The sequence below is a fragment of the Rhopalosiphum padi genome, chromosome 2 (genome assembly GCF_020882245.1).
Source record: "Rhopalosiphum padi isolate XX-2018 chromosome 2, ASM2088224v1, whole genome shotgun sequence".
NCBI lineage: Eukaryota > Metazoa > Arthropoda > Insecta > Hemiptera > Aphididae > Rhopalosiphum > Rhopalosiphum padi.
Window position 1 is genome coordinate 53,500,994 of NC_083598.1, and position 26,400 is coordinate 53,527,393.

The 26,400-nt window shown below is 34.0% G+C and overlaps 2 protein-coding genes across 5 annotated transcripts in view; one reads left to right on the forward strand and one right to left on the reverse strand.

The window, feature by feature from the left end:
* The first annotated feature begins 2,780 nt into the window (after positions 1–2,780).
* On the forward strand, positions 2,781–7,023 carry LOC132919009 (uncharacterized). Its single transcript, XM_060980360.1, has 2 exons — positions 2,781–6,798; positions 6,905–7,023. Exons 1-2 carry the CDS (start codon positions 2,781–2,783, stop codon positions 7,021–7,023), a joined length of 4,137 nt encoding a protein of 1,378 aa, XP_060836343.1.
* A 4,065-nt stretch (positions 7,024–11,088) lies between these two features.
* Positions 11,089–26,400, reverse strand: part of LOC132920348 (complexin) — a 201,764-nt gene continuing 186,452 nt past the window's right edge. For all 4 annotated transcript variants that reach the window (XM_060982671.1, XM_060982670.1, XM_060982672.1 and 1 more), the window contains 2 exons: positions 16,293–16,425; positions 11,089–12,700 (listed from right to left, as the gene is read on the reverse strand). In XM_060982671.1, coding sequence (XP_060838654.1) covers positions 12,627–12,700; positions 16,293–16,425 — 207 coding nt within the window. In that variant the 3' untranslated portion in view covers positions 11,089–12,626. The remainder of the gene's footprint in view (positions 12,701–16,292; positions 16,426–26,400) is intronic.

The following is a 26,400-nucleotide window of genomic DNA, read 5'->3' on the forward strand; positions in this document are numbered from 1 at the left end:
TACCATAGGTTGTCAGTTGTATAAACTGAAATAGTATATTATTAATATTGAGAGTGAGAATATTATAATATCAAGTTTTTTGTACTACTTATAATAACTACTGTAATTTAATTTTTGTATAATTTACTGATATTTCATTTTAAAAGATAAAAAAATTAAACATTTACGAAAATCGATTCATATGAATACGTGTAGCGTATAGCTATATCCTACGGAGTCGGTGTATATAATATAAATTTAATTATAGTAAATATTACTTAGCACATAGTAAATTCCATTAAGATATATTAATAATTATAATAATACATATGTCGCGAAGTCGAATACAAGGACTATTATAGTGATATGTAGTAGCATATACTAAATACAGACAATTATCTATGTAGAGTAGAATTCATGAGCATAATATAACTCACTTTTAGTTAGTTATGTCATGTAGTAACTATAGCAGTATACTAAAATCTACACTTTTATAGATTATACGATAAGTTAAGCGTAATGCATTTTTATTTGTACTATCTCAAACTCATTTATAATATACTGTGTTACGCATGGTGAACCTGACCATCCTAAACCTTCCACCGATTTTTTGTTGGGACTCGAAGACCATAAAAAACAGTTTTCGTCATACCACTAATAATATTATATATAATATTATCATCATGATATTATTTTTATCAAAAATCGGCGGGAGTAATTATGTAGCTAAATTGCCTAACTAAATCGCCGTGTTACCATAATTGTGTAACGCATTACTAAAATATATTTAAATAATATTCTAGTAAAAAATTATCCGGTCGTTGGGAGTTTAAACGTTTTGATATAAGTGATGATTGTTAAAAAGATAGTAAGATTAAACTCGAAAATTATTGTTCTGGAAGTAATATACTTAATATATAAAAAAAAGTTATAATATTATATAGTAAATTAAGCATGGACATTTCTGAAAAAAACAAACTAGGAACACTGTGTGTTTTCATATTTTCTGAGGCGCTGAGTGAATTTGGACTTTCTGACATTTTTATCCTTAATAATAATTATTAAATATATATATATATACACTAGTTACCTTTTCTACGCCTTTTAATATCAACTTACCGATACGGTTTTACGTTGAAGAAACAGAAGAAGACCGTAGTTTTCCAAGAAAAATTGTACTCACGTATCGTGTTATAATTATACCAGTGTAGAAAAATATCCAAAACATCCACGTATAAAGTTTCGGTTAGATCGATTTTTATCGTGAAATTGCGTCATGGCGCACATGAAAGGTTCTGTACCAATAAACAGTAAAAGTATTGTTCGATTTTTATTAGAAATATGTAATAAAATGTTTTGACTGTTTTCAAACTTTGATTCTATCATTGCATTTTAGGTGATGGGTACATTCCTTGAGCTCTACATTGTACCTGTAAGATGTGACACTCCTTTAGTAGGTAAAAATCATATTGGTTTATTATTTTCAATATAATACCATTCATCTCAGTAAGACCAAGTATAAATATGTATATAAAACTAAATAAATATAATGTTCAAGATATAATATACTTATTCTATATCGCGTTATTCCGAGACCAAGTTCGACGACCTTTGTATAGATTAAGCTCGGCAAGTTCAACAGTCGTCCCCTCCTCTCTTGCCTATAAGACAACCGTGGACATCCACCTACGCACAGTTCGTACTGTTCTTCCGCGACCGTCGTACGAGACGTCGCCTTTGTCGCGTGTGCGGCGTTTTTCATTGTGGGCCATTTTGTGCCATTTTGTGTCATTCGCGGTATCGTTGACGTAGTTTTATTAAAAACCATTTGCGGACCGTTTCTTTAATTATACCTCTTTTTTATATCCTGTCGTGCGGGATATCGCCACTGTTGTGCGTTGTGCGTGGGCGCATTTAGCCGTATTTTGGCCGTGTGATCCGTTGATGCATGATACCGCGTATTAATACTTATTTATTAATTGCAAGATCGCTGCATCGTCTAAGAAGGTATTATTATTGTGTCGTTGTGCGGGACGTCGTCATTAATTTTCGTCTCGTCCCTTGCTCCATTACGAGTACGTGAAGTACGTAATAAAAATATCTCGCAAATTAGTGTGTCAATGACCTGGCGCCTGTCACCTAAAATAGAGTGATATCGGATCCAGTAATTAAACGCAGCAAGTCTGGTGGTCACACTGCGAGGGTATCAGTCGTCGGCGGAGATTAGCAGATTATTGGTATCGTTAATTTGTTTATATACTATCCGTGATAACAGTGATATCGATCACGTTCATTATTATTATTTATTATTGATTGTCAATTCTATTATTTTTCTATTTATTTTATTTGGGCGCCCGTATTTTTATTATAATATTGTGTCTGTGTATTTTATATGACGAGTGTTTCAATATATTTTTATAGCACGACGGTGCACATAAATTAATAGTTTATTTGTTATAATATTGGTCACCCACTCCATGTACGATAGCTTATTATATAATCTGGGTTTTTATTAGCTTGCCATCCTAGGCTAACCGCCTTACGTAGGAGCCTGGTGGTACATTTCTGGTAGCAGAGCGTGGTTTCTTTTACGGTATTTTATTTGTTTTTTGTATAGCAACGTTCGTACATCGGTGTGACGTGTTCCAGCTATTATTTTGCGTGGTATATTGATATATTATATAGATATATTTAGGTACGCGTTTCTATTAGTTTATACTTATACGTCACAAAATACGCAATTTTATATTATTTTACGTATATTTAATTAATTAGTTTTATTGTGTTATTAATTTTGCGCCATGGACGTACAAGAGATAGCACGTATTAACCGCGTATTGAAAAGAGCGACTATGAGACGCGATGAATGTATTAGGCGTATTAACGCAATGCACGAGCTCGCGGTGCAATGTGAAACTGAGTTAAGTTTGATCACTCAGCTATCATTTCTTGTCGACGAAGTCGACGTTATATGGTCAGAATTTACGGCTGAGAGTAATACAGTGATTGATTGCTTAATAGATTTAGGTAGAGAATCAGAGTATTCCATTGGTCAGGTCGCGGATCTTCGTAACTTGATTTCTATTTCCCGTGCAACAGTCAATCGTCACACTCAAAGTGACCAAATTAACGTGTCTGTCCGTAGAGAATCCCTAATATCTGTTCCGGAGCCGGTATCGGTGCATAATTTAAATATAAACGACGACAGGGAAAGTCAGGTAGGTTCGGTTAAGAGCGGGGCGGCGCGTAGCTCTACAGCATTTGGTGTAAATGTCCCGGGAGGTAGCGTCCGCAGCGGACATACAATTACGCGTACTACATCTCACGTAAAACCGGCCCGGTTGCCGGAGATACCACTACCCACATTTAATGGTGATATTTTTAAGTGGCTTATGTTCCGAGATCGTTTCATGTCCATGGTTGATCAACATTCTACCATCGCGGACATCGACAAATTTTATTATTTAACGGGTTGCTTGCGAGATAGGGCGTTAGAGGCAATCGCTGGCATACCGGTAAGTGGCGACAATTATTCACTCGCTTGGGCCACGTTAACAGCGCGCTTTGACAAGCCGCGCTTAGTTGCGTCTTCATTGTTAGACAAATTATTAACAGCACCGAAATCGTCGAACGAAAATCTAACAGAACTGAATAAATTTTTATTGGTTTTTGATGAGGGGGTCTCCGTACTAGATTCAATGAACCTCCCGAATCTTGGTGATTTTATTTTATTTTCGGTCGCGTCGCGTTGCTTGCCGTCGTATACGGTTAAGCTTTTTGAAGCGCAATTGTCAAATAGCTTTCCAACGGTTAGGGAACTTTTGACGTTCGTAAAATCACGTGTTAACGTTCTAGAATGCATACCGAATGATGCGGTCCATAAAATAGTAAAGCAGCCATTGCAAAAGTCATCTCACACTTCGAAAGGTTATACATCTGCCCCTAGTAACTATAAACGGCAACAACCAACTTCGTTAGTGTCTAGTACCGTATCGTCGAAATCAAAAGGGCCGTGCCCTATTTGTAAAGGGTCTCATGCAATTTCGTCATGCCAAAAATTTACCGGGTGGTCCGCCGGCACTCGCGAAACGTGGGTCCGTGAAAACAGGCGATGTTTTCGTTGCTTGCGCGCTGGTCATTGGGCCCCAGAGTGCAAGTCACCGGTACAATGTGATAAGTGCTCGTACAAACATCATCCGTTATTACACTCGCGCGATAGAAATAACGGTTCAACATCTGACAATCAGGTACCGTGCGATGAACCGCCGTCTCAATCGTCCCTTCTTGGTAGTGACTGTCAGCAATCGTCATCGGTTATTTTAGGGACCGTTTTAGTCCACATTCGTGACTGTGGTGGTGTGTTGCACACTGTACGCGCTCTAGTCGACTCCGCTTCGCAAATAAGCGCGATCACCGCAGATTGCTCCGCTCAATTGGGCTTGAAAGTTACCCGTTGGACCGCCCCTGTATCTGGGTTATCAGGTGCGTCGGTACCCAACGTTAAGGGATTGGTAACTTGTGATATTCAACCTCGATTTTCGAACGAACCATTTATAAATTTTACCGCATGGGTGTTCCCCACAATTACCGTTAATATGCCTAGCCAGTCAATATCCAATCAGGTAGCAGATAAGTATAAAAATTTAGCCCTAGCAGATCCCTCGTTCACAATACCAAGTAAGGTTGATTTACTACTCGGCGCAGACATATTTGCGCGTATTCTGAACGGTAAACGTGTGTCAGTGGGTGACTCATATCCTGTAGCATTCGGTTCAATATTTGGTTGGATAATAATCGGGCCTGTCCCCTCTTCAAATAGTTATGTTTCCACTTCACATCACATCTCTTTGGTTTCTTCAATCGAATCTTTAATGGATAAGTTCTGGCAGGTTGAGGAACCAGAAACAGCTCCAGAGACCTTTACTTGTGACGGAAAATGTGAAGAGATGTTCCGTGATAAATGTTCACGTGACGAATCCGGGCGTTTTGTCGTACCCTTATTGTTCCGCCAAACGGTCGCGGACAATACCTTTTCTGGCTCGCGCGCTGTCGCGGTCAAACGTTTCGAGTCCCTTGAGCGAAAGCTCACATCAGACAGCCGACTTCGCGAGGCGTATTGTAAATTTATGGCTGAATACTTGTCTTTAGGACACATGTCCCCAGCTTCGTCTACAGGTTCATATTTTATCCCTCACCATGCTGTGTTCAAGTCTTCCGACCCACAAGATAAAATCCGTGTCGTATTTGACGCGTCCGCCCAATCGTTTTCTAGTACATCATTAAACCAATGTTTATTCGCGGGTCCAAAATTACAACAGGACGTTATTGATGTACTAATGCGGTTTCGTCTACCGCGTTACGCATTCACCGCGGACATTAATAAAATGTACCGACAGATTTTATTAGTTCCCGAACATCGTTGTTATCAACACATCCTATGGCGTGCGTCCCCGCAAGATGAACTTAAAGCATACGAACTAAATACTGTAACGTATGGGGTAAATTGTGCCCCGTTTTTAGCTATACGGGTGCTTCGAAAAATTGCCGAGTCCGATTGTGCGGACGTTCCCGCTGTCCGTGACGCTTTAATGTTCAACACTTATGTAGATGATATCTGCGTTGGGGGAGACACAATAGACGAAGTAATCGCACTCCAAACCGATTTAATTAACGTACTACAAAGGGCAGGAATGAGCTTGAAAAAGTGGTCAAGCAATACCGCCGCGGTGTTAGATAGGGTACTCCCTGAAGATAGGGCCGGCGGGATGTTGTCTTTTGACGATGACACTCGGAGCGGTTCTAAGGTACTAGGGCTTCAGTGGTCACAACGCGATGACACATTTTTATATATTGTTCAACCTGAACGTTTAGTTTCAACTAAGCGGGGTATGCTGTCGCTAATTGCCCGCATATTCGACCCGCTTGGTCTATTAGCGCCCGTGATATTTTTTGCAAAACAATTAATGCAACGAGTATGGCAACTTGGTATTTCATGGGATGACCCGTTGCCCCCTGAAATAGTCGACGTGTGGAATAGGTTCGTTACAGATCTCCCCGTGTTACAACAAGTAACTATTCCCCGTTTCATTGGTACTCAGCTTGGCGTACAAGGTGTTCTATGTGGTTTCTGTGACGCGTCCGAGAAGGGCTATTCTGCGGTCGTTTATTTAAGGTTATCTAACCAATCCGGACCACCATTAGTGTCATTGTTAGGTGCTAAAACCAAAACAGCTCCCCTCAAGGCGTCGACAATTCCACGGTTGGAACTATGTGCGGCGGTCTTACTCGCTCGGTGGATGGTTCGAATTAAGACCGCGTTAAACAACAAAGTTAAAATAGTTAACTTATATGCATGGTCAGACTCGACTACTGTACTTAGTTGGCTGAAGGTACCACATGAAAAATTTAAGGTTTTTGTTTCAAACCGTATACACAAAGTGACAACGTTACTACCCGACTGTCACTGGGATTATATATCGTCGATTAATGACCCGACGGAATACGATTGTCTTACCCCAGGGCATTTTTTAATAGGCCACCCGCTACTCTCGATCCCTGAAGTGAATATAGTTGATATGGCGCTCCCTTTAGCTCAACGCTGGAAATTGATAAATCAATGCGCACAGTCTTTCTGGCACCGCTGGCGCAATGAATATTTAAATACTCTCCAAATACGGAATCGTTGGACGACCGATGTGCCCAACATTTCTATCAACGATATGGTTATTGTTAAAGAACCTAACGTTCCCCCGTTACGATGGCGTATGGCGCGAGTCCAAGAGGTGTTTCCCGGGGCGGACGGAGTAGTGCGTGTAGTTCGTTTGCGTACCGCAACGGGAACTTTCAAGCGCCCAGTCGTTAAAATTGTAAAATTACCAAGCGCTTAAAATTTATAACCACCTTATATAATATTATATCATTATAGACTGCAATACATCATGTCTTATTTACTACCTAGCTGTCTATTACTATCGTATCACCACGTGTAAATTTGCTCGAACCATGAAATTACTGCGGGCTCCACTGGGATGGCAACTTGTGTAAGGGGCGTACGGAGTTTTATATTGATATAAACTACTAATTATTTATTATTACCATTTTTGTGTATAAAAAAAAAAAAAAAAATGTATATAACTTATTTATTCATGAATTTATCACAAATCATGACAATTGTATTTGTGTATTATTATTGCCTTTTGTAATTTTTTACTATTATTATTTTTTAAAATATGCGCCCTTTGCCAGAGTTACATGGGTGACCATTTAAATATATTTATTAAAATTTTTATTTCACATTATGATTTATTATATTATTTTACTAAATTTATTTTTATTTATTTTTTTCTTATTTGTATTGAATAGATTTGTCATATTTGGCAACATATTGTTTATGTATTTATTTATTTATTTATTTTTTGGATTATGTACTTTTCACTTATGTATAAATAGGATTGTCATCTCTTCAATCAACTTATCATACAGCCACCTTGATCAATCGATACTTGCTTCACCATCTCTATACACTACAATTTGGAAGCCGCCCCTACGTCTTCCAAGGGGGGAGGATGTTCAAGATATAATATACTTATTCTATATCGCGTTATTCCGAGACCAAGTTCGACGACCTTTGTATAGATTAAGCTCGGCAAGTTCAACAGTCGTCCCCTCCTCTCTTGCCTATAAGACAACCGTGGACATCCACCTACGCACAGTTCGTACTGTTCTTCCGCGACCGTCGTACGAGACGTCGCCTTTGTCGCGTGTGCGGCGTTTTTCATTGTGGGCCATTTTGTGCCATTTTGTGTCATTCGCGGTATCGTTGACGTAGTTTTATTAAAAACCATTTGCGGACCGTTTCTTTAATTATACCTCTTTTTTATATCCTGTCGTGCGGGATATCGCCACTGTTGTGCGTTGTGCGTGGGCGCATTTAGCCGTATTTTGGCCGTGTGATCCGTTGATGCATGATACCGCGTATTAATACTTATTTATTAATTGCAAGATCGCTGCATCGTCTAAGAAGGTATTATTATTGTGTCGTTGTGCGGGACGTCGTCATTAATTTTCGTCTCGTCCCTTGCTCCATTACGAGTACGTGAAGTACGTAATAAAAATATCTCGCAAATTAGTGTGTCAATGACCTGGCGCCTGTCACCTAAAATAGAGTGATATCGGATCCAGTAATTAAACGCAGCAAGTCTGGTGGTCACACTGCGAGGGTATCAGTCGTCGGCGGAGATTAGCAGATTATTGGTATCGTTAATTTGTTTATATACTATCCGTGATAACAGTGATATCGATCACGTTCATTATTATTATTTATTATTGATTGTCAATTCTATTATTTTTCTATTTATTTTATTTGGGCGCCCGTATTTTTATTATAATATTGTGTCTGTGTATTTTATATGACGAGTGTTTCAATATATTTTTATAGCACGACGGTGCACATAAATTAATAGTTTATTTGTTATAATATTGGTCACCCACTCCATGTACGATAGCTTATTATATAATCTGGGTTTTTATTAGCTTGCCATCCTAGGCTAACCGCCTTACGTAGGAGCCTGGTGGTACATATAATTACCGGAGATAATACATGACCGCGGCGAATTCATGAACTCAGAAAATACCAAAACTCTTTAACAAATAATATTATTGTAAAGACGCAAACACAATTGTTAACAGCAGAGTCTGTCACTTTGCTAATCAGCTTTTTTTGTGGATTATTATATCCAGTGAAATGAGTGGAGCTACTGGGATCCGTTAATCGTTTAATTTGGACATCACATAAAATAGATATTTAAATTGTGCAAGACAATAATAATAATTATATGAATAATAAGTCAAGAAAGAGTATTCTAATAGTGTAGTGATGTAAAAAAAAAATGTAACCCTATGTCACGCAAGTTGGTAATCCGTTCGTCGAACGGCCTTGTATCTATATTTATAAAAGTTCATTGTTTACAAATATTGTTCGTTTTCGTGCTTTAAAAATGTATCAAATTATGGTTGTAAAATCCAATCGAAACTACTATTATATGTATAGGTCATTAAAGATAAATAGATTTCGATTCCGCGTATGCTTGACAAGCCAGACTATAGCTAGAAAATCTAAAAGCGTTTGTTGATCAATCGTCAGTGTGTATATTTGGCAAATTTAAGTTGAACAAATATTAATCGACCGAAGGCTGGTTCATGCATGGCGATAAACGCGCATCCTGATACGCAATGCAGCGTTCGTATGCAAGATCGCCGAGAGGGTGCGTTGCGATCTCCACACTAGAAATATTCGATTTTTAGCATGCGCGTTAAGGACAGGTGACGTAAATCGTAAATTTTCCTCTACCGGTCGTATCGCCAGGCCGTAATTGAGCCAAACGAGACTGCGGCACGTTAATAAAATATAATGACCACCTAGGGACGGAGGTGTTGCCAGAAAATCGCGAACGCTGGCGCCGGGCGCGGTCGAGACAAATTGAAAGTATTTCCGAATCAGACTTGACGACGACGACGACCGTCGAACGCGGCGGGAACAGAGGCGTACGGGAGTATCCGTTTTAGAGGCAGGAAGTGCAAGCAAGGGGTGGCCGGGTGTTCTCCTTATTTTATTACCTCTACTGATGATCGGAGCTAATTTAAAATTATTTTTTAACTGAAATAAATTGGTCCGTACATTATTATAATATTATTGTGTACGTATAGTATAACATTATAATAGTATCTCTTCTTCTGCGCCTCGACTTAACGACCCATAAATCGTCGCCGTCGAGTCGGAATTATTTTCATCATCCGTCCCAAATGAAAACGTTATATCATTTATAATAATAATAATAATATATTATTTTTTATCCTCTCTCTCCTCTTTTGTTTACGCCCTCGCTATTTCAGCGCATTCGACGGCACCATGCAACGTCAGTCTCCGGGGCCACGAACTATCTGTATTCTGTGCGTATTATTATTGTTAAACGTTGTGACTTTTCCGTATTTGTTCCGTCGGTTTTTTTTTTTTTTTTTTTTTTTAATTATCAAGACCGATATTGAACGAGTCACAACGGTGCACCAGAGATGGTCGTGTTTTGTTTTCTACTTTTGTGTATACATTTACACTAGAATCGGTCAAGGATCATGTGGAAGGGAGGATGAAACGTAAAACTCAACAATGGGTTTTTGAACAATCGTATTTTACTGGTTCACATCCATCGAAGTTCTAAAAAATAAACAACAAATAAATAAAATTACTAACTATGAATTCGAATCCATTAACACAGACGGAAATCATTGATTCGTACATACGAATATTATATTAAACATCTATAGAATAAATTTTATATTTAATTAGTAATAGTAGTTTTTTTTTGCTTTCTAAAATTTGTTACATTTTCTATTATTTATAAATAAGTTTTTTTTTTTATTATTATTATTAAATAACATGTTTCTACATATAAAATCCCAATAAATATTTAAAATTATATAATATATATATATATATAATACGACTCTAAATTAAAACAATAATAATAATAATAATAATAATAATAAAAATAACAACTAATATTTTAACACAAAACCACTATTTACATATTGTACGACTATGGTATATTATACACTAAAATTAAATTATATAATTTCGCATGTTTGTTATTTAATATTATTGTGGATCGTGCAGACCGGAGTCGTTCGACTGGTACAAACAAAATTTATTTTAGGTTTGTCGTTAAAATTTTATATAAATGTTTAATTTTTATCAATATTACACCTATATAATTCAATATACAATCAGTACAAATAATTTAATCAATATTTTTTTCTAATATTAATTTAGATAATTTTGAGCAGTCTATGAAATTACTTTTTACACATTCGTCATTTGAATGCTGCAAAACAATAAAAACAAAGTTAGATGGCAAATAGCTTATTCGTTTGAGAATATTCACAGCCTGATTTTTTTTTTTAAACAAATATATATATTATAATATATTTTTTTCCAAATTTAAATTTTTGCAACAGAATGAGAGACAGATAGAGAAAGAATGAGAGACAGTGAGTAACAGTATATACTTTAGTAGAATAGTCTAAGACGGCATATGTTTGAAGTTCGAAACGGTGTTTTAATTTTAATTTTTTTTTTTTAAAACGTCCACAATAAACAAAGAACCCGTAGAACAAGCGAAACGTAAAAGCTTGGGTCCGGTTGAAATTCATAACGCGTAGTGTAACCTAAAAAGTTAAATCTAAAAAAATAAAATAAAAGTACAAATAATATAAGAGATTTAAAACTGGTGACGTATAACAAAAATAATAATAATAAGTAATAGAGTATAATAATATAAGTAAATAGGGTATAAAAGTATATTATAACGTTGTAATAATATTATGACATGTATAGTTGTAATAATAGTAATAATAATAATTTAACGGTACAATAATGTATGTAACGATGACAATGTATTGTGCTGCTGGGAGGACGAAACGAAATGATGAGAAACGGAACGCATTAAACATAATTGACAAAAACGTTGGCCTTTTAACAAAAACCAAACTAAACTAAAGTAATACAAAAATAATTGTTTACCGAAATAAAATATAATTATAATATTATTATGTAAACGTTAAATAATTGTTCAGAATGATGGGATACCGTGTTTCGGAGAACGGCTAATAACGAGGTATAATTATTGTGTTTATTTTTATGTTATTTATTTGTTTTATTATTATTGTCGTCCCTCGAAAACAAATATAATAAATACTATAAAGAAAACAATAAAAACATTTGATCCCCAAGGTAAAAAAAAAAACCATACTAACAGAATATTAAATAATTATTTTATCGAATTATTATTATTATTTTTTGATTTGTTATGATGAATGAAATGACGAAAAACCACGATTATATCTATTTTACATCGTAACCCGTATATATTATATTAAGACAGTATATGTGTACTCCCTATACCTCAAACTACTATTATACACATCTATATAATATTATATTATTATATTGAACGAGTGAAAGTCGTTAAAACTTGAAATAAAAAGACGTTAGAACGTGTATGTAAAATATATATTAAGTACGTCATGACGTGTGGCGTATGCGCGTAAACGCGTACACCGGACGTCGTATGTACAGTGTACACGATAATATATTGTTACGTATTAATATATTTTATTTTTGTATTATTATTATTATATAGTAAAGATTCAAAAGACGTGTGCTAATACTTCACTTGCTCTATAAATTTTTATTTTCACAATAATTAACAATATATATTTTACTTCGATTTCATTTTAAAAACTGCTGAAAATCTAACTCGACGTTTATAAATGTTATACAATAACAACAACAACAATAATAATAATATTTTAAATCCTAATATTTATAATATATATATAAGTATATATATATTTATAAATACGTGTGCACGCATCACGTGCACACATATATTTTTGTATCATAATATAATAATGTTCTATATAATAATAATATATTATTTAAATGGGTTTGAATCACAATATTTTTTCTTTTTTTTTTTTTTTTGTTGAAAATTTACGCTGTTTTAGGTTTCTTATAATTTTTAAATTGTCGTTTTTTTTTTTATATATATTTATTAGGTTATTATTTGTTCTGCATCATTTTTGAACACATCTTATTGAAGACTGCACTTGCTCTCAATTTGAGATTTGAGTTCATTCACTTGTGTCTCGATGGTATTCTTCAACTCTGTGAACAAAAATAAAAATAAATCCAACGGTGGTATAGTTAGTTAATATAATATAATAGTGTAAAAAAAAAACACAACACATTCATCTTTGGATGAGTGGTATTATATTAAATTTGGGTTTATAATAATAATAATTATTATTATTACGAGTTACGACTTAATCCTCTGGTTGGTTTGTATGATGGCCAAAAGTTTTCGGTACATGCTATCACACCAGAAAATAATATGCGCTCGTAAGCTTCCATTCTGAAACTTTCTTATCTCTCTTATCGGTTTTAAACTCCTCTCTGCAGTGTTTTCATTCAAGTGTCATTACTACATTATACTCCTCGGAAATCGTATTATTATTATGATTATTCGTTTACTTATAATAATAATATAATATAATACATCACGAGTTGGGGCGAGTGGGAATTATTTTTCGTTTGCACATGGCGTATAATATTGCACTCTGTTGTTCCTCGAATTTCGGGAAAAATATAAATATAATTTTAATGCAAGAGTCCCCACCGAGGTCGCCAAACTGTGATTTAATCGAAAACAGTCGAATTTTTTTTTTACAGTAAGTTCATTTTGGAAATTCTAAGTGTCGTTATGTGCACTGGCCCGGAATAAATATATCGTCTATATCGTCTTCGCCCCATGTCGACATCGGTTGAATCGATTTTTATTTTTTCATTAAATTCAAGCCGACATTATCACAGTAAAATATTATATTTTAATGTGCGAATAAAAACACAATTATACACTGTCGTTGAATATTGCGACGTGGTTATTAAACATATTTGTCAAGTTTCATGGCCATTTTCGACGAAACAACTGACCTACTAATATAGACGTACACAAAGGCTATGTCACTAGGCTATTGTTGTGCTATTACTATTATTATTATTTATTTTGTATTTTAGTTATTGCAATAATACAATATAGCAATGTGCGCTCGTACGCGAATTTCAATTTTACTAGGTCGTTATGTTCGTTTACGCGCAAACGCAACGATGGTTTTTTGAAAATCGCGGGTACAGATTTATTATACGATTTGAGTCCTTCCTGACACTATCTGTCCGTTGTAGAACAAATTTATTCGGTTTTTCGGCTAGTGCACTTCATACACGTTACAGCGATATTGTACTGCGTATATGTTATATGAACTATGTCTGATAAATCTAATGTAAATGAATACGAGCCAACCGAGAAAAAAATTAATCGACTTGCGTTTAGACAAGGCAATTATCACTCTTTGCTATGGAGTGGTTCGTATATACATTTATTATTTCTGAGCTGGGCGAAACGAGATTGATTTTGTGGGAGTAAGAGCGAAAGGGTGAAAAAACTACCCAACGTTCGTTTCGGGCATTTAATTCGCGTTCCAAAATCTAATTGGAAATATTAATCAGTCGATCCGGTTTTTGAACGCCTCAATGCCTCAATGTTCATTTATTCCGTTCGGTGTATAAACAGAAATTCGCAGAGTTTAATATGTTTATTCAACTAATACGTATCAACGCTATCAACTTAAAATATCCGTTTTGGTTTAGCTCCCGGAATGAATAATACGACCTATATATTATGTATCGCTGTAAGATGTTTCGTGTTATTTTTCGAATAACAGTTTCAAATTTGTTAATATTTACAATATAAAAAACACACTGTGGATTTTATAATTCTCCAAAAATATCTAACGACTTTCTATAAAAATGGATTTATGATATTAAAAATATTAAAGAATAATATGTTTCTATTATATTAAAATTGTCCTAAAACGTCAATAAACGAAAATCAATAACAAAAGAAAATTAAAAACGGTCCTAATAATAAAATTGTCTTCAGGTCAACGCTGTAGCCATAACATCCCAAGTTGCGGATTTATCTTTCTGTTGAATTTTATTATAGATATGCTCATATTATATTTCACAGGCATTATACAATTATATTATGATAGGTGAACGAAAGCAGTTTTGTGGTAGAAGGGTAGTGTCCAGCAACAGCATAGGCCTTATATTACTATGGCATAAAGAAATATGACGTAACGACACGCCGAAGTTGATATTGTTATAAAATACAAGTATAAAACTAAATGTGAACTTAAAAGTGGTTTTTGTATATTGTGGTCGTCGGTGTAGGAAAAGTGTACTAGGAATATCGTACGGCGTGGTATAAAAGCGGTCGAATTTCGTGCGTAAGAGATAAAATGAAACGACGTAATACCTGGTAAGTGGTATCGCAGACCATCCTAGGTACCACATATATTGTATTATAAGTAATGCGATTTCGGGCAAATCGTAAAACCCAAAGGATCAAATTAGGTGAGCGGTAAAATATTATACGAAAACGGCATTTCCAAATTTTAATTCTGCTCGATGAGAGAAACCGTTTAACAAAAAGCTTTTATATGAACTTAAAATTTCTAGAGCTCGGACTATGTGTACATGATATAATAGCAATAATAATACATCAAATCATCTTGAAATACGGGAAACCATCGTCGCTGTGTTGTATAAGCATCTCAATAATGTTTTATTTATATATACTCCGAAAATGGTGGCGACTAACAGCACAAAAGTGATCAATGCTATTTGACGAAAGTGTTCTAAATGTCTGTTTAATACTGATGAGGAGACTGTAATATACTACTGTTTATCCGGTAAGGTCTAAACGTGGACGGGAAAGCGATTTTTTTCTCGGACGACTGAACGATAACCAGTGTTCTTTTAAACATTACGCACACCTAACTGTATAATAAATATATATATGTGTGTGTGTGTGTTTATTTATATTGTAAAGCTAACACCGGACTACGATGAATAAAACAAAAGTGGCAATAAACTTCAGCCAAATAAATCACGTTTAAAGTGCATGTGTGTGGTGGAAGGAGGGGGAAGAAAAGTTGTCAACTATTATTTCCTGTCTAAAGAAAAAAAGCATTTTCTATATTGAAGAAAAGAATTGCGGGCTTTTCGAATTTACGACACTAGAATTTTTTTTATTTCACCTTATATTTCCTATAATAGTAATCTGTACCTATACGTTAAAAAAAAATAAAATAACGGTTTAAAATTGATTCTAACGATTTCACAATAACAATGACATTCGTTGTTGTCATTTTTTCGATATCTTGTTTGTAAAACATCGTATTTTTAGAAAACAAAAAATTGCGCCTCTTTATTTGGAGAATAAACAATGCCAACGGTTCCAAAGTGGGTATTGCGACATAGTTCCAACATTTGGTGCAATATATTTTTTTTTCTTTCATCGATTGCATCTTGAATACATATATATTATACATATATATACTTATAATACTCGTATTTTTTAATATATATATATACAATATATTACAATCGTTAGTTTTACTTAACGGTTGTCGTATGTGATAAATGTATTTCGGTATAGTCACGGATGAGCAAACTTGGTGGTGGGACTCGGGTTACTAATATAATAACCGGAGGACGTTTTACTGTGCTTCGGAGTTTTCGATTCGAGTACATAATATTATAATGCATACACCCACCCACGTATATTTATTTAATGTACGTTTATTGTTTGCGTCCAATAGTGAATAGAAATATATAGATATTGCATTTATCTTACTCGTAAATTCGTCCTCTTCTTCCATTTCTGCTTCTTTGGCCAACTCTTCGGGCGTTTTCTTTTTGCGCATCAACGGATTGGCGGGCTCTTCTTGTACCGGTTCGGGTAATTCTTCTTTCTTCTTAATGTTGTACTGCATAAGAAAAAAACAAACAAAACAAAACACGATTATTATTTTATAACATCACGACGAACATATTTTTATTACTGTTAAACTTTATTAATTTCAATGGACAAATAACAATATACTATTTTGAATAAAAATAAATGATGGGTTTTAACCATAACTCTCTACCAAGTACGGTTTTAAATAAAATATACCTATATATATCATGGGAACAGAGAATAAATCTAAAACGAATATTACAAAAACGGTAAAGTAGTTTATAACGTTTATACGAGGAGTAGAAATAAACATGTCTCTGCGCAGGTACTGTTAATGACTTATTATTTTAACAGTTAGAAGCACGCAGGACAATGATAAAAGAATAATAATTGGACTTTGTAATCAACGTGCTTGCAGTATATTTGTAACTTGTATTAGATAAAACCGTTTTGTTCTGACTTAAATTATTATCTCAAGTATATTATATTATACTAATCGAAGATAACCAAATTTTTACACGATCGATTTGGTAAACATTATTTTTATTATTATTTATTTGTACATTATTTTTTTTTTTTTTTACGTACGTTTAATTAATGATTAATTGCCCGTTTCGGAGGCATGCTGGATTGTGCGGACGGTAGACCACCGAGCGGCTCGGTGTTTTATATTTTTTTTTCACCGTCCAAATAGTTCTTAATGGGAAAACTAATTACGGACATCATCATCCATTCGTTTGTTAATCATTAAAAGAAGAAAAACAGACTATACACATTGCAGTGGGCTCTCCAACTGGTACCCGTAACGGTGGGTGGATGAAGAAGGGATCGCCATCGCGCGTCTTTCTTTCCCGCAGCCGTTTTTGGTCCGACGCGTTATTTTTACATAATTCTTCCATTCATTACGCACGCGCTACCATTTCTCGGCTCCGTTCCCATCCGTTCATCACCCCAAAAAAATCAACATAATCCCTAACGCCTCTGCAGACGCCTCTCGCGGTACAAAAGTAAATCCTTGTCGATTCGTTCGTTTCAAATCTCGTCTCTTTTGTTTTCGCCCGCCTATTATTATAATTATCTGCAGTTCTATATACTTATTAACGCAGCAGTGTTCTCTAGAGAATAATTCTTTTATCGCTAAACAGTCATGTTCATGGAAAATTTACTCATTTAAAAAATATATATTATATATTACTAAAATACTGTCTTACAATGATTAAAATTAATGTGAAAATAAAAATATTTTATATGTGTATATAAAATATGTTAAATATAATTTAATAGCACATACATTGGCTGAAAAAATGAGTACCTATGTAATGATTTACTTTGTCGCGACCGCTAGTCATGAGGATTTGACCGGACGCTATCGGATATGGGGTTTTTGGTGGGTCGACGAAGGACGAGCGATTTAAGCTGTGAACCTACTGTATAAGTATTTTCACGATGCAGGAAATCCGAGAAATGCAATACATAAAGGCCACACGGTTCGCAAGATTTATTATTAAACACACGCTGTAGGTAAATGCTTTTCTACCGAAATCGAACCTCATATATGACCAAAATTATACACATATATATATATATATTATATTATCGTATCACAGCCGGCCGTATGGAACACGTAATAATAATAAATAATATTATATGTAAGTGTCGAGGTAAGCTGGTCTCGTGAAAAAAGGCAAATCTATTATAACGAGACATAAAATAAAATAATATAATATAGTGGCTGGTTTGTATTATATTGTAGAGGTGAGAGAGTTGGATAAAATAGAAAATCCTCTTAAATTGTAAATCGGTTTATACTCTCGAGTGCAATGTGACAATAATCGTAACGTAATTTCGACGGTTTGTGCACAATAAAATATTATATCCACGCAACATCGGAAAGAAAAAAAATATGTGAAAATTATTCAAATTTTGTTCATTACTTTGACGCGTTGGTTGGTTCTTAAATATATAATATATATGTATTACTTTCCGCGCGATTACTATTCAACCTACTACTGTCTATATAATATTTATATTGTACACATATACATATAAATAGACTATGGACTTCATATTTTATTGTGGTAGAGAATTCGGAATTGTGGTTGTCATTTATTTTATACATATATGACCCCCATATTATATTTATTATACGGTTTGAAAAGTGCATCAATATTATCCAACTGGGAGATTTTTCGCTGTGAATGATGGCACAAGTGGTTAACAAAAATTTGACATGTACTCCTCCTATCCGATGTTATCGAGACAATAAATCAACATAGCTTGTCTCTCTGGGCGTATACACTGGCGTCTGGTCTTGATGTGTTCCCGTTTCACGATTAACTTCCCATTCGTGACTTTTGCCCTACCCAATCGACCTAGAACTTTGAAACTTGACCAGCACATAAACTATACAGCAAAAACATTCTGTTCGGTTTATTATTATTATTATTATTTCGCGAACACACACACGCGGAAACGCATACACACATGTACCGAACACATATACACCTTTCTGTAACAGCGTGTTAACGGACAGAAGTTTTGTTTAGTCGAGGCAGTTCCCTTCGGAAATTACTATCATTTAGCAATCAATACTCGCGCGCGGTTTCATTTAAAACTAAAGTATAGATATATTATATATAATAGGTACGGCTTGAATTTCCCGAAACTTTTTTTTTGTATTATCAATTGCTATCCGATACCGGCAAACGTCGATCTTAAGTTGGAAATTCCTATTTATTTTTCATATCGTTCGCGTTATCCGCAATCAATAGCCATGGCGCCGTTTCATTGGATGTTCGTACCTATCTCCATGTTGTAAAGTCACGGCTAGAATTCTCGGAAAAACTTTTTACTATATATTATCACTCGCAGTCTTGCTATTCAATACCGGTAAACGTCAATCTGGATGTTAAATTTGTATTTATTTTGCATCCCGTTCGTGTCATTCAAAACTCTCTTGGCATGATATTGAATTCTCTACTTTCATCGAGTTGAAAAATTGAAATTTGTTTGTTCAATTCTTTGATTCATGTCTGAAGAAAAATAAAGTTAATATAAAACTATGACGCGTACGTCGTAAATACGTTTCCAGTTGACTCGTATAATTTATACATAATATTATGGTCATACGTTTATTAAAGTGAGTATAATATAATACATTGCATAATAACTTAATATGTTGTATAAGTATAGTGTATAGGTATACACATTTTGTAATAGTTGAAATAATATTAGCTGTGCTAAAATTATTGAGTATATTGTGGTAATTCAATTAGGTACATCGTATCGTACGTAGAAAATTTCCGAAGCCATATTAGTATATTATTATATCATAATTCACTAGAGGGAAGATTTTTACAGAGTTTACAACTATGCGCTTTTAAAACATATTTTACATTTATATAAATTTATAATGAAAGGTCGAGTCTTTATATGATAAAACTATTAAAACTTATACATTTTACAGTGTTAAACATAATTTATATCTTATGAAATTATTGGATGAAAATGTAGAATGTAAATTTCAATTCAAATGAGAAACAAAGTGTATCTATACAATTCCCTAATAATAATATAATGTTATTTGGAAAATGATTTTTTTTATGTATTAAAATGTTTACCACCGATTGAGTTCAATTAAAGTTACCACGGATAAAATATTTTTTAATTGTGCAGGCTATATATTATGTTATACGTTGCATTATCATTACTTTGAAATTTAGTGACCTGCATGGTACACACATGTATTTCCGTGTTTTGAGATGACCGATGAGTAAAAGTAGACGATAACATCAAAACCACGTATTATGAATAATTAATACTGAACGGCTTTTTATTTTAAAAATAAATTTTACTTTAAAAGTTAACAGCACATTGGATTATTGAGGAACATTGCATTAAAACAAACACGCAAAACCATTCATTTTGCTTGCATAAATGGGTGTAAGTGGAACTGTATCAAAATACCAAAATACCTATTTCAAAAATAATTTTGTTTATTGTTGTCATTTTTATTTTTTATGTGCATTATAAGTGTATTATTTTATGTATTAAAATAACAACCAAAATCAGTAAGCGTAGTTATTTTCATCAATATTTTTTTTATTCACAAGCTATTGACAATAAGTGTCAATAACAATCCAAAAATAATACATTTTTTCGTAAAAAATCCAAACAACACTATAGTAATCCGGATTGTCACTATTAATTTAAAATGTATAATAATAATAACTACAAAATGTAATACACCGTCGTTTCAATCTTTATAAAAACATGTAAGATAGCGGGAATGTATAGACAAAATATGAATAAAAGCGTGCATTTACAACTGTCTATCAGCTTTAACCTTATAACCTTATATTTGGAATAAAATATTGTGTCCAAAATAAAGAAATAGGAAACTGTAACGTTTTATCTAAATTCACATATTTTCATCTACGACGATGACAATGTATTATGAAACACCTATTGAAACACTATACTCAGCACGAGGAGTGAGGAAACAATATATGTTATATAATATAATACTATACCTACGTGTTTGGCATATAAACGACCGTAAACTTAATGATACGAATATTACGATTAACACCACTACATAGGTTTTATAAGCTTATGTATTACTATTTACTATTATACTATGAAATAAAAATAAACGTACAATCGAAATTATTAAAATATAATTTCTATTTTCCTTCCAAAATGCTGTCTCTCCAAATATTTCTATCCTCACACCACACACCAAATCACACGACGACAACCTTAGTTGACCAGCTTATTCTTATAGTAATATAATATGCTTTAAAGTGTAAATAGATTGTGCAATTTTTCGAATTAAAATAAAAAATAAAAATTTTGTTTTTTTTAACGATTACAATACGCACTAGTGTATATTATGATGCTGCGCAATGCTCGCGATGTTACAATACGCGATTATGAAAACACGTCTTTACAGGCGGCTGTTCATGTCGCGGGAATAACCACGCGCATCAAAGCAATAATGATATTATACAGGACGAATAATTATTAATAACCGCTCCGGGACGAATTTTATTTGCATATGCGAATATGATATATATAGTTCGTGGAGCGCGTCGAAGAAAACGTCCGTGCCAATCAGCGCAGAAGTTTAGCGCCTCGTGACGGGGGTCGGATTCAGCGGACGGCGACACAGTGAAATAATATCGTTACACTACACCGAGACAACAGACGTGCGAATCTCTCAAATTATTAATTTGCATGAACTAAATATACGTATAATGTTATATATAATGCGAGTACGGATCAGGACGACGCGCGTTTAAATAATTTGCGTGTGCCGATCGAACGAGCGGGACGACTACTAATTTGACAGTCGACTGCCGCGCCGAGACTTCAACCTTTTAATGATTCAGGGAGCCGCCGCCGACTCAGATTTCACGTCGCAAAATTATTAATATCGAGTCCCGGAAAACCAATTGCTTGGAGAGGTAAAATGCAGCAATTAGTGGCGTGCATAATTGTATAGAAGTTCGGCCCGTCGGTATTTTTTTTTGTAAATGTGGCAGTATGTAAAATATTATATGTGTAAATGTGTGGTCCACCGTTGTTTGGCGGTTATTATATTTTTATCGCAGACCGGACACTATAGTAGTCGCAATTGTTTGATTTTGTATATAGTATACGTATACCTAGTCAATATTTATTAAAATCAATCATTATAATAATATTACAATTCATATTATTATGAAAATATTATATTTTACCTATCAGAAAATAAACAATACAATTGCATCAGAAAACACACAACACGCTTTTATTTTCCTAGATGATATTTGTTTTTATGTCGATCAAAACAATTAAAAATTAAGTAACAATAATTATATGGAAAGGCATGTATCATATTATTAGGTTATGACGTATTCAAATAATATTTTTTTTATATCTATATGGTGGTTAGGTTATAACTGATTATAATATTATATAACTAATTATAGCGAATTTATTGTAAACACGTTATAATAGAAAAATACATTGTCATAAAACTCGTAACACATTATGAGAATATAACAAACAAAAATAACACACGCGTTATAATAGGTATTATAACCGCTATCGAGTAACGTTCGGTATACAAAATCGACCGATAACTATATTTTGGAAAAAACAAATATACAATAAAAATGTATACTATAAAAATTAATAATAATAACAGTTTACTCTTGTCTCGTCTCGTCCGGCACTGCGCAGGCACTGTACAGAAACGAAACAAAATCGATTACGGCTGCAGACGACGTGGCGGCAACTTTCGACGATGATGGCTGCAGCGTTTCAATCTGACCCCATTAGGGAGTCGCATTAAATATAAGGACTCCCTACTAGAGTCAATTTGAACCACATAAGCACTACTCAGGACTTGACGACGTGATGGAGATGACGATGATGGACGCCCTCTCGCAGTCAACCGAATGTATCGTATGAGCGTGCCCATAGTCCCTCGTCGATCGTCTCTGCAGTGGACTGGTATGGCAGGTAGATGAAACGTGTCCCGAAAGACATGAATGCGAGCGTAAGCTGCTTTATTATTATTATTATTACATATTTTCAATCGGTACACATAATATTCTATCGTATACCATATACATATCGTGGTTCATCTGTACACCCAGACTCTCGAGTGCGAAATGTTCAAAGTCGGTTTAAAGGATATTATCGATCTCGAATCGGATATTTATTGTAAACACATAAATACACATACCTAAATTATACATATATACACTAAAACAGGAAATGGTGGGTCAGGTGCTGCAGTGGAGTAGAACACTCGCTCGAGCATTCCGTATATCGTAAATCATTTTTAGAGTAGACTATAAAAATGTCAAATAGCCCTTGCCCGGGGACCGAATCCAAAAAGTAAACTTGCCGAACAAACGATTCTTCCCCGCCATTACATACGTATATAACTCTGCTCAATTTCCCATCGGCATTGCGTTATTCTACCTCCACTCTGTCTACATTGAAAGCCACCTACTCCTCGGACGTCAAGGCCCAGCACTATTTTCCGCTCGTGTCCTAAGGCACAGTTTTTTCTTTCTCCGAATCTCCCTTCGCCAGACAGTATGCTCTTTCGTTGTGCACGTCCCTCTCTTTCCTAGTAACGTCATCATATCCATCTAACCGTCGTACTTCATAATATGTATATTATATAAACAACGCGAGTCCGATGTACAATTTATGCCAACGTTTTATACGTTTCTGGTCTCGCGTATACAATACGCATGACATATAATAACATAACATGTGCAAAAAATAAAATAAATAATAGCTCATTATTTACATTTGTGAAACGAAAAACGTTATATATAATATTATGTTTGTGTATATATAAATATACCCTTACTCTCGAATGAGGCTCTTCTTTTGCATTTACATAATTTGTTTTGTTTTCATATTGAAAGCGATTCGTTTCCTAAATACGGTTTGCCGTTATGCCAACAATATACCGTAATTTAAATTCTTATTTATAGGTACACGCACCGCGCTCGTCTGTCTTATTAATATTTTCTTTATTGTGCTCCATTATAATTTTTGAAGATTCCGTTTCAGCATTTTTATTCTAAGATAAATAAAAAGTATAAATGCGAATCAAACAATATTGATGTCCAATTTAAAAGTAAAAACTTTTCGACTCCCTCACACACGCATACTGTATTATATGTATATAATATATAATATCATACAAACGATGAAAATTACGTTTTGAAAGGCATATTTGACCTAATCGATTTAAAAGGTAAATATAAGCCTCAACCATTTTACTGTTATTATCGTTATTTATACGGATCATTTTATTGTTGGAAATATATCATGACCACATAATATAATAATACTATATGATGAAATGTTGTTAATCAAAAAAATATTTTCGCCGACGTTGTGTAAACAAACAATGGCCCGGTGTTGCAGTTGTCAGTCGAAAGAATTTATAGATCAATGTATTATTACCGAAATTATCGGTATCCAGGGTCACATTAAATTTCCAGTTAAAGTATTTGTAAAAAAACACCATTGACGACGACAACGAAAAAAAACGAAAAGCGAAATACACGCGCGCCCGTAATATTTTATACATGGATATGCCGGGTAAAACATCCCAAGAGAAATAAACTGTATTATATTATTATAATACAGGTCGTATATTGTATAATACGATGCGAGAAGTTTCCTCGTTTGAAATATTTTCGCTTTCGTTGAAATTTTCATCGTTTCGCCTTTTGGCGATCGTAACTATAATAATAATAATAATAATAATAATAATAATAATAGAACACCATGCCTACCAACACCGCAGTGCCACGTAACACTTTATAATATTATTAAAACATACACTCTCTCTAATTTTGTGTAGTTTTTTTGTGATGATAATATTATAAATACCGCTTTACGAGGAGATAAGACGATTACGCGGCCGGGCGTGTATATAGATATTAAACATATAATGTTGTGCGTTTCATTACGCCCATAACAACTTACTTACTTCTTCCTACGAACTTACAATACAACAACTCGACGGAAAATATAACGCGATAAATCTACAAACGTAGGTACGTATATAACGTTCATTATGGTAGTATATATGATGATAATAATATATATATATATATATATACATTGACATACGCTTTATACAGGTACCATACATATTATTATCATATGGGTAGGAGGAATGCACCGGAGCATGTCGAAAAGACATATTAAGTTCTAAAACAATATAAAGAAACAATATACATATTATCACTACGAATATAATATAATACACTATAATAATGACGTACCCCTTACGCGTCTAACGAGTTGAACACTTTGCTTCCTCGTGTATCGTGTTGTCGTCGTCGGTACGACAAAGTTATTACAACGGTGCGTGTGCATAATTCATTATACATGGTATATGGTAATAATAACAATAATCACTATCGAACGCACGATATAATATTGTTATATACCTAATATATAATATTAGGTCAATGGTAATACTCGTAAATGTATGTTTTGCTATTCGGTCGTCGACGATTTAGATTTAAATAACATAGATATTTTTTTTCACCAAACAACTACTTTAACGTAACGTCTGAAACGTGATTTTTGAGCTGATTTCATGGTTGTTTTTTTTTTTTGTGCGTTGAACTTTTTGGAACTTTATTTTAGTGGTTGAGTATTTCAGTCGGTTTTTTTTTTAATTGTTAAACTCACGATAATATGTTTTTTCTCTCAGAAAACTATACCATCTAATTCAGTGATGTTAAAAGTTCATTTGAAAAAAAATGTATAAAACTAATTACCAACGTCAAGTTGATAGTTATGGATTTTTTGGCTAATATATATTGTTCAGTAACGGTATGACATCCGGATGATAGATTTGCCACAGAGGTGTCGAAATAATATATTATCAAAAGTTACGCCTGTCTTATTGACTCAGTTGTGATTCGATTCATCGTAATCTATTTGTAATAATATTATATTGAGATGTACTTATAATATACATCATAATATTACGCAGGGATTAGTGGCTATAAAAAAAAAACCGACTTAATTTTATTCCACATATTCTATTGGACCATAAAACCGACCATGTAGAGCTGGCTCGATAAAACATAATATTAAGCACGCACGTATTATGCGGAAGTTGTCGCGGTGGACGATCGATATACGTGTAATATATTAATGCATATATACGAGCGGTCGGCTCATTTTGGATTCCTACGACGTCCGTGCGTAAACTGTACATATATATTATACACAATGTAATACCACACCTCCTGATTTAAGGTAGCGTGTGCATTTCTACTATATCTCTTGTGAAATATTATTATTATTTTTTTTTTCATTAATATTATTAATATCGTTTGGGTGAATCGACGGGGGAAAATCATACGCGTCGCTGACTATATTCACGACGACAATATTAATTAACAATATACCATGTATAATGTATATGAATACAAAAACAGATCTGCTGTAGTTTTCC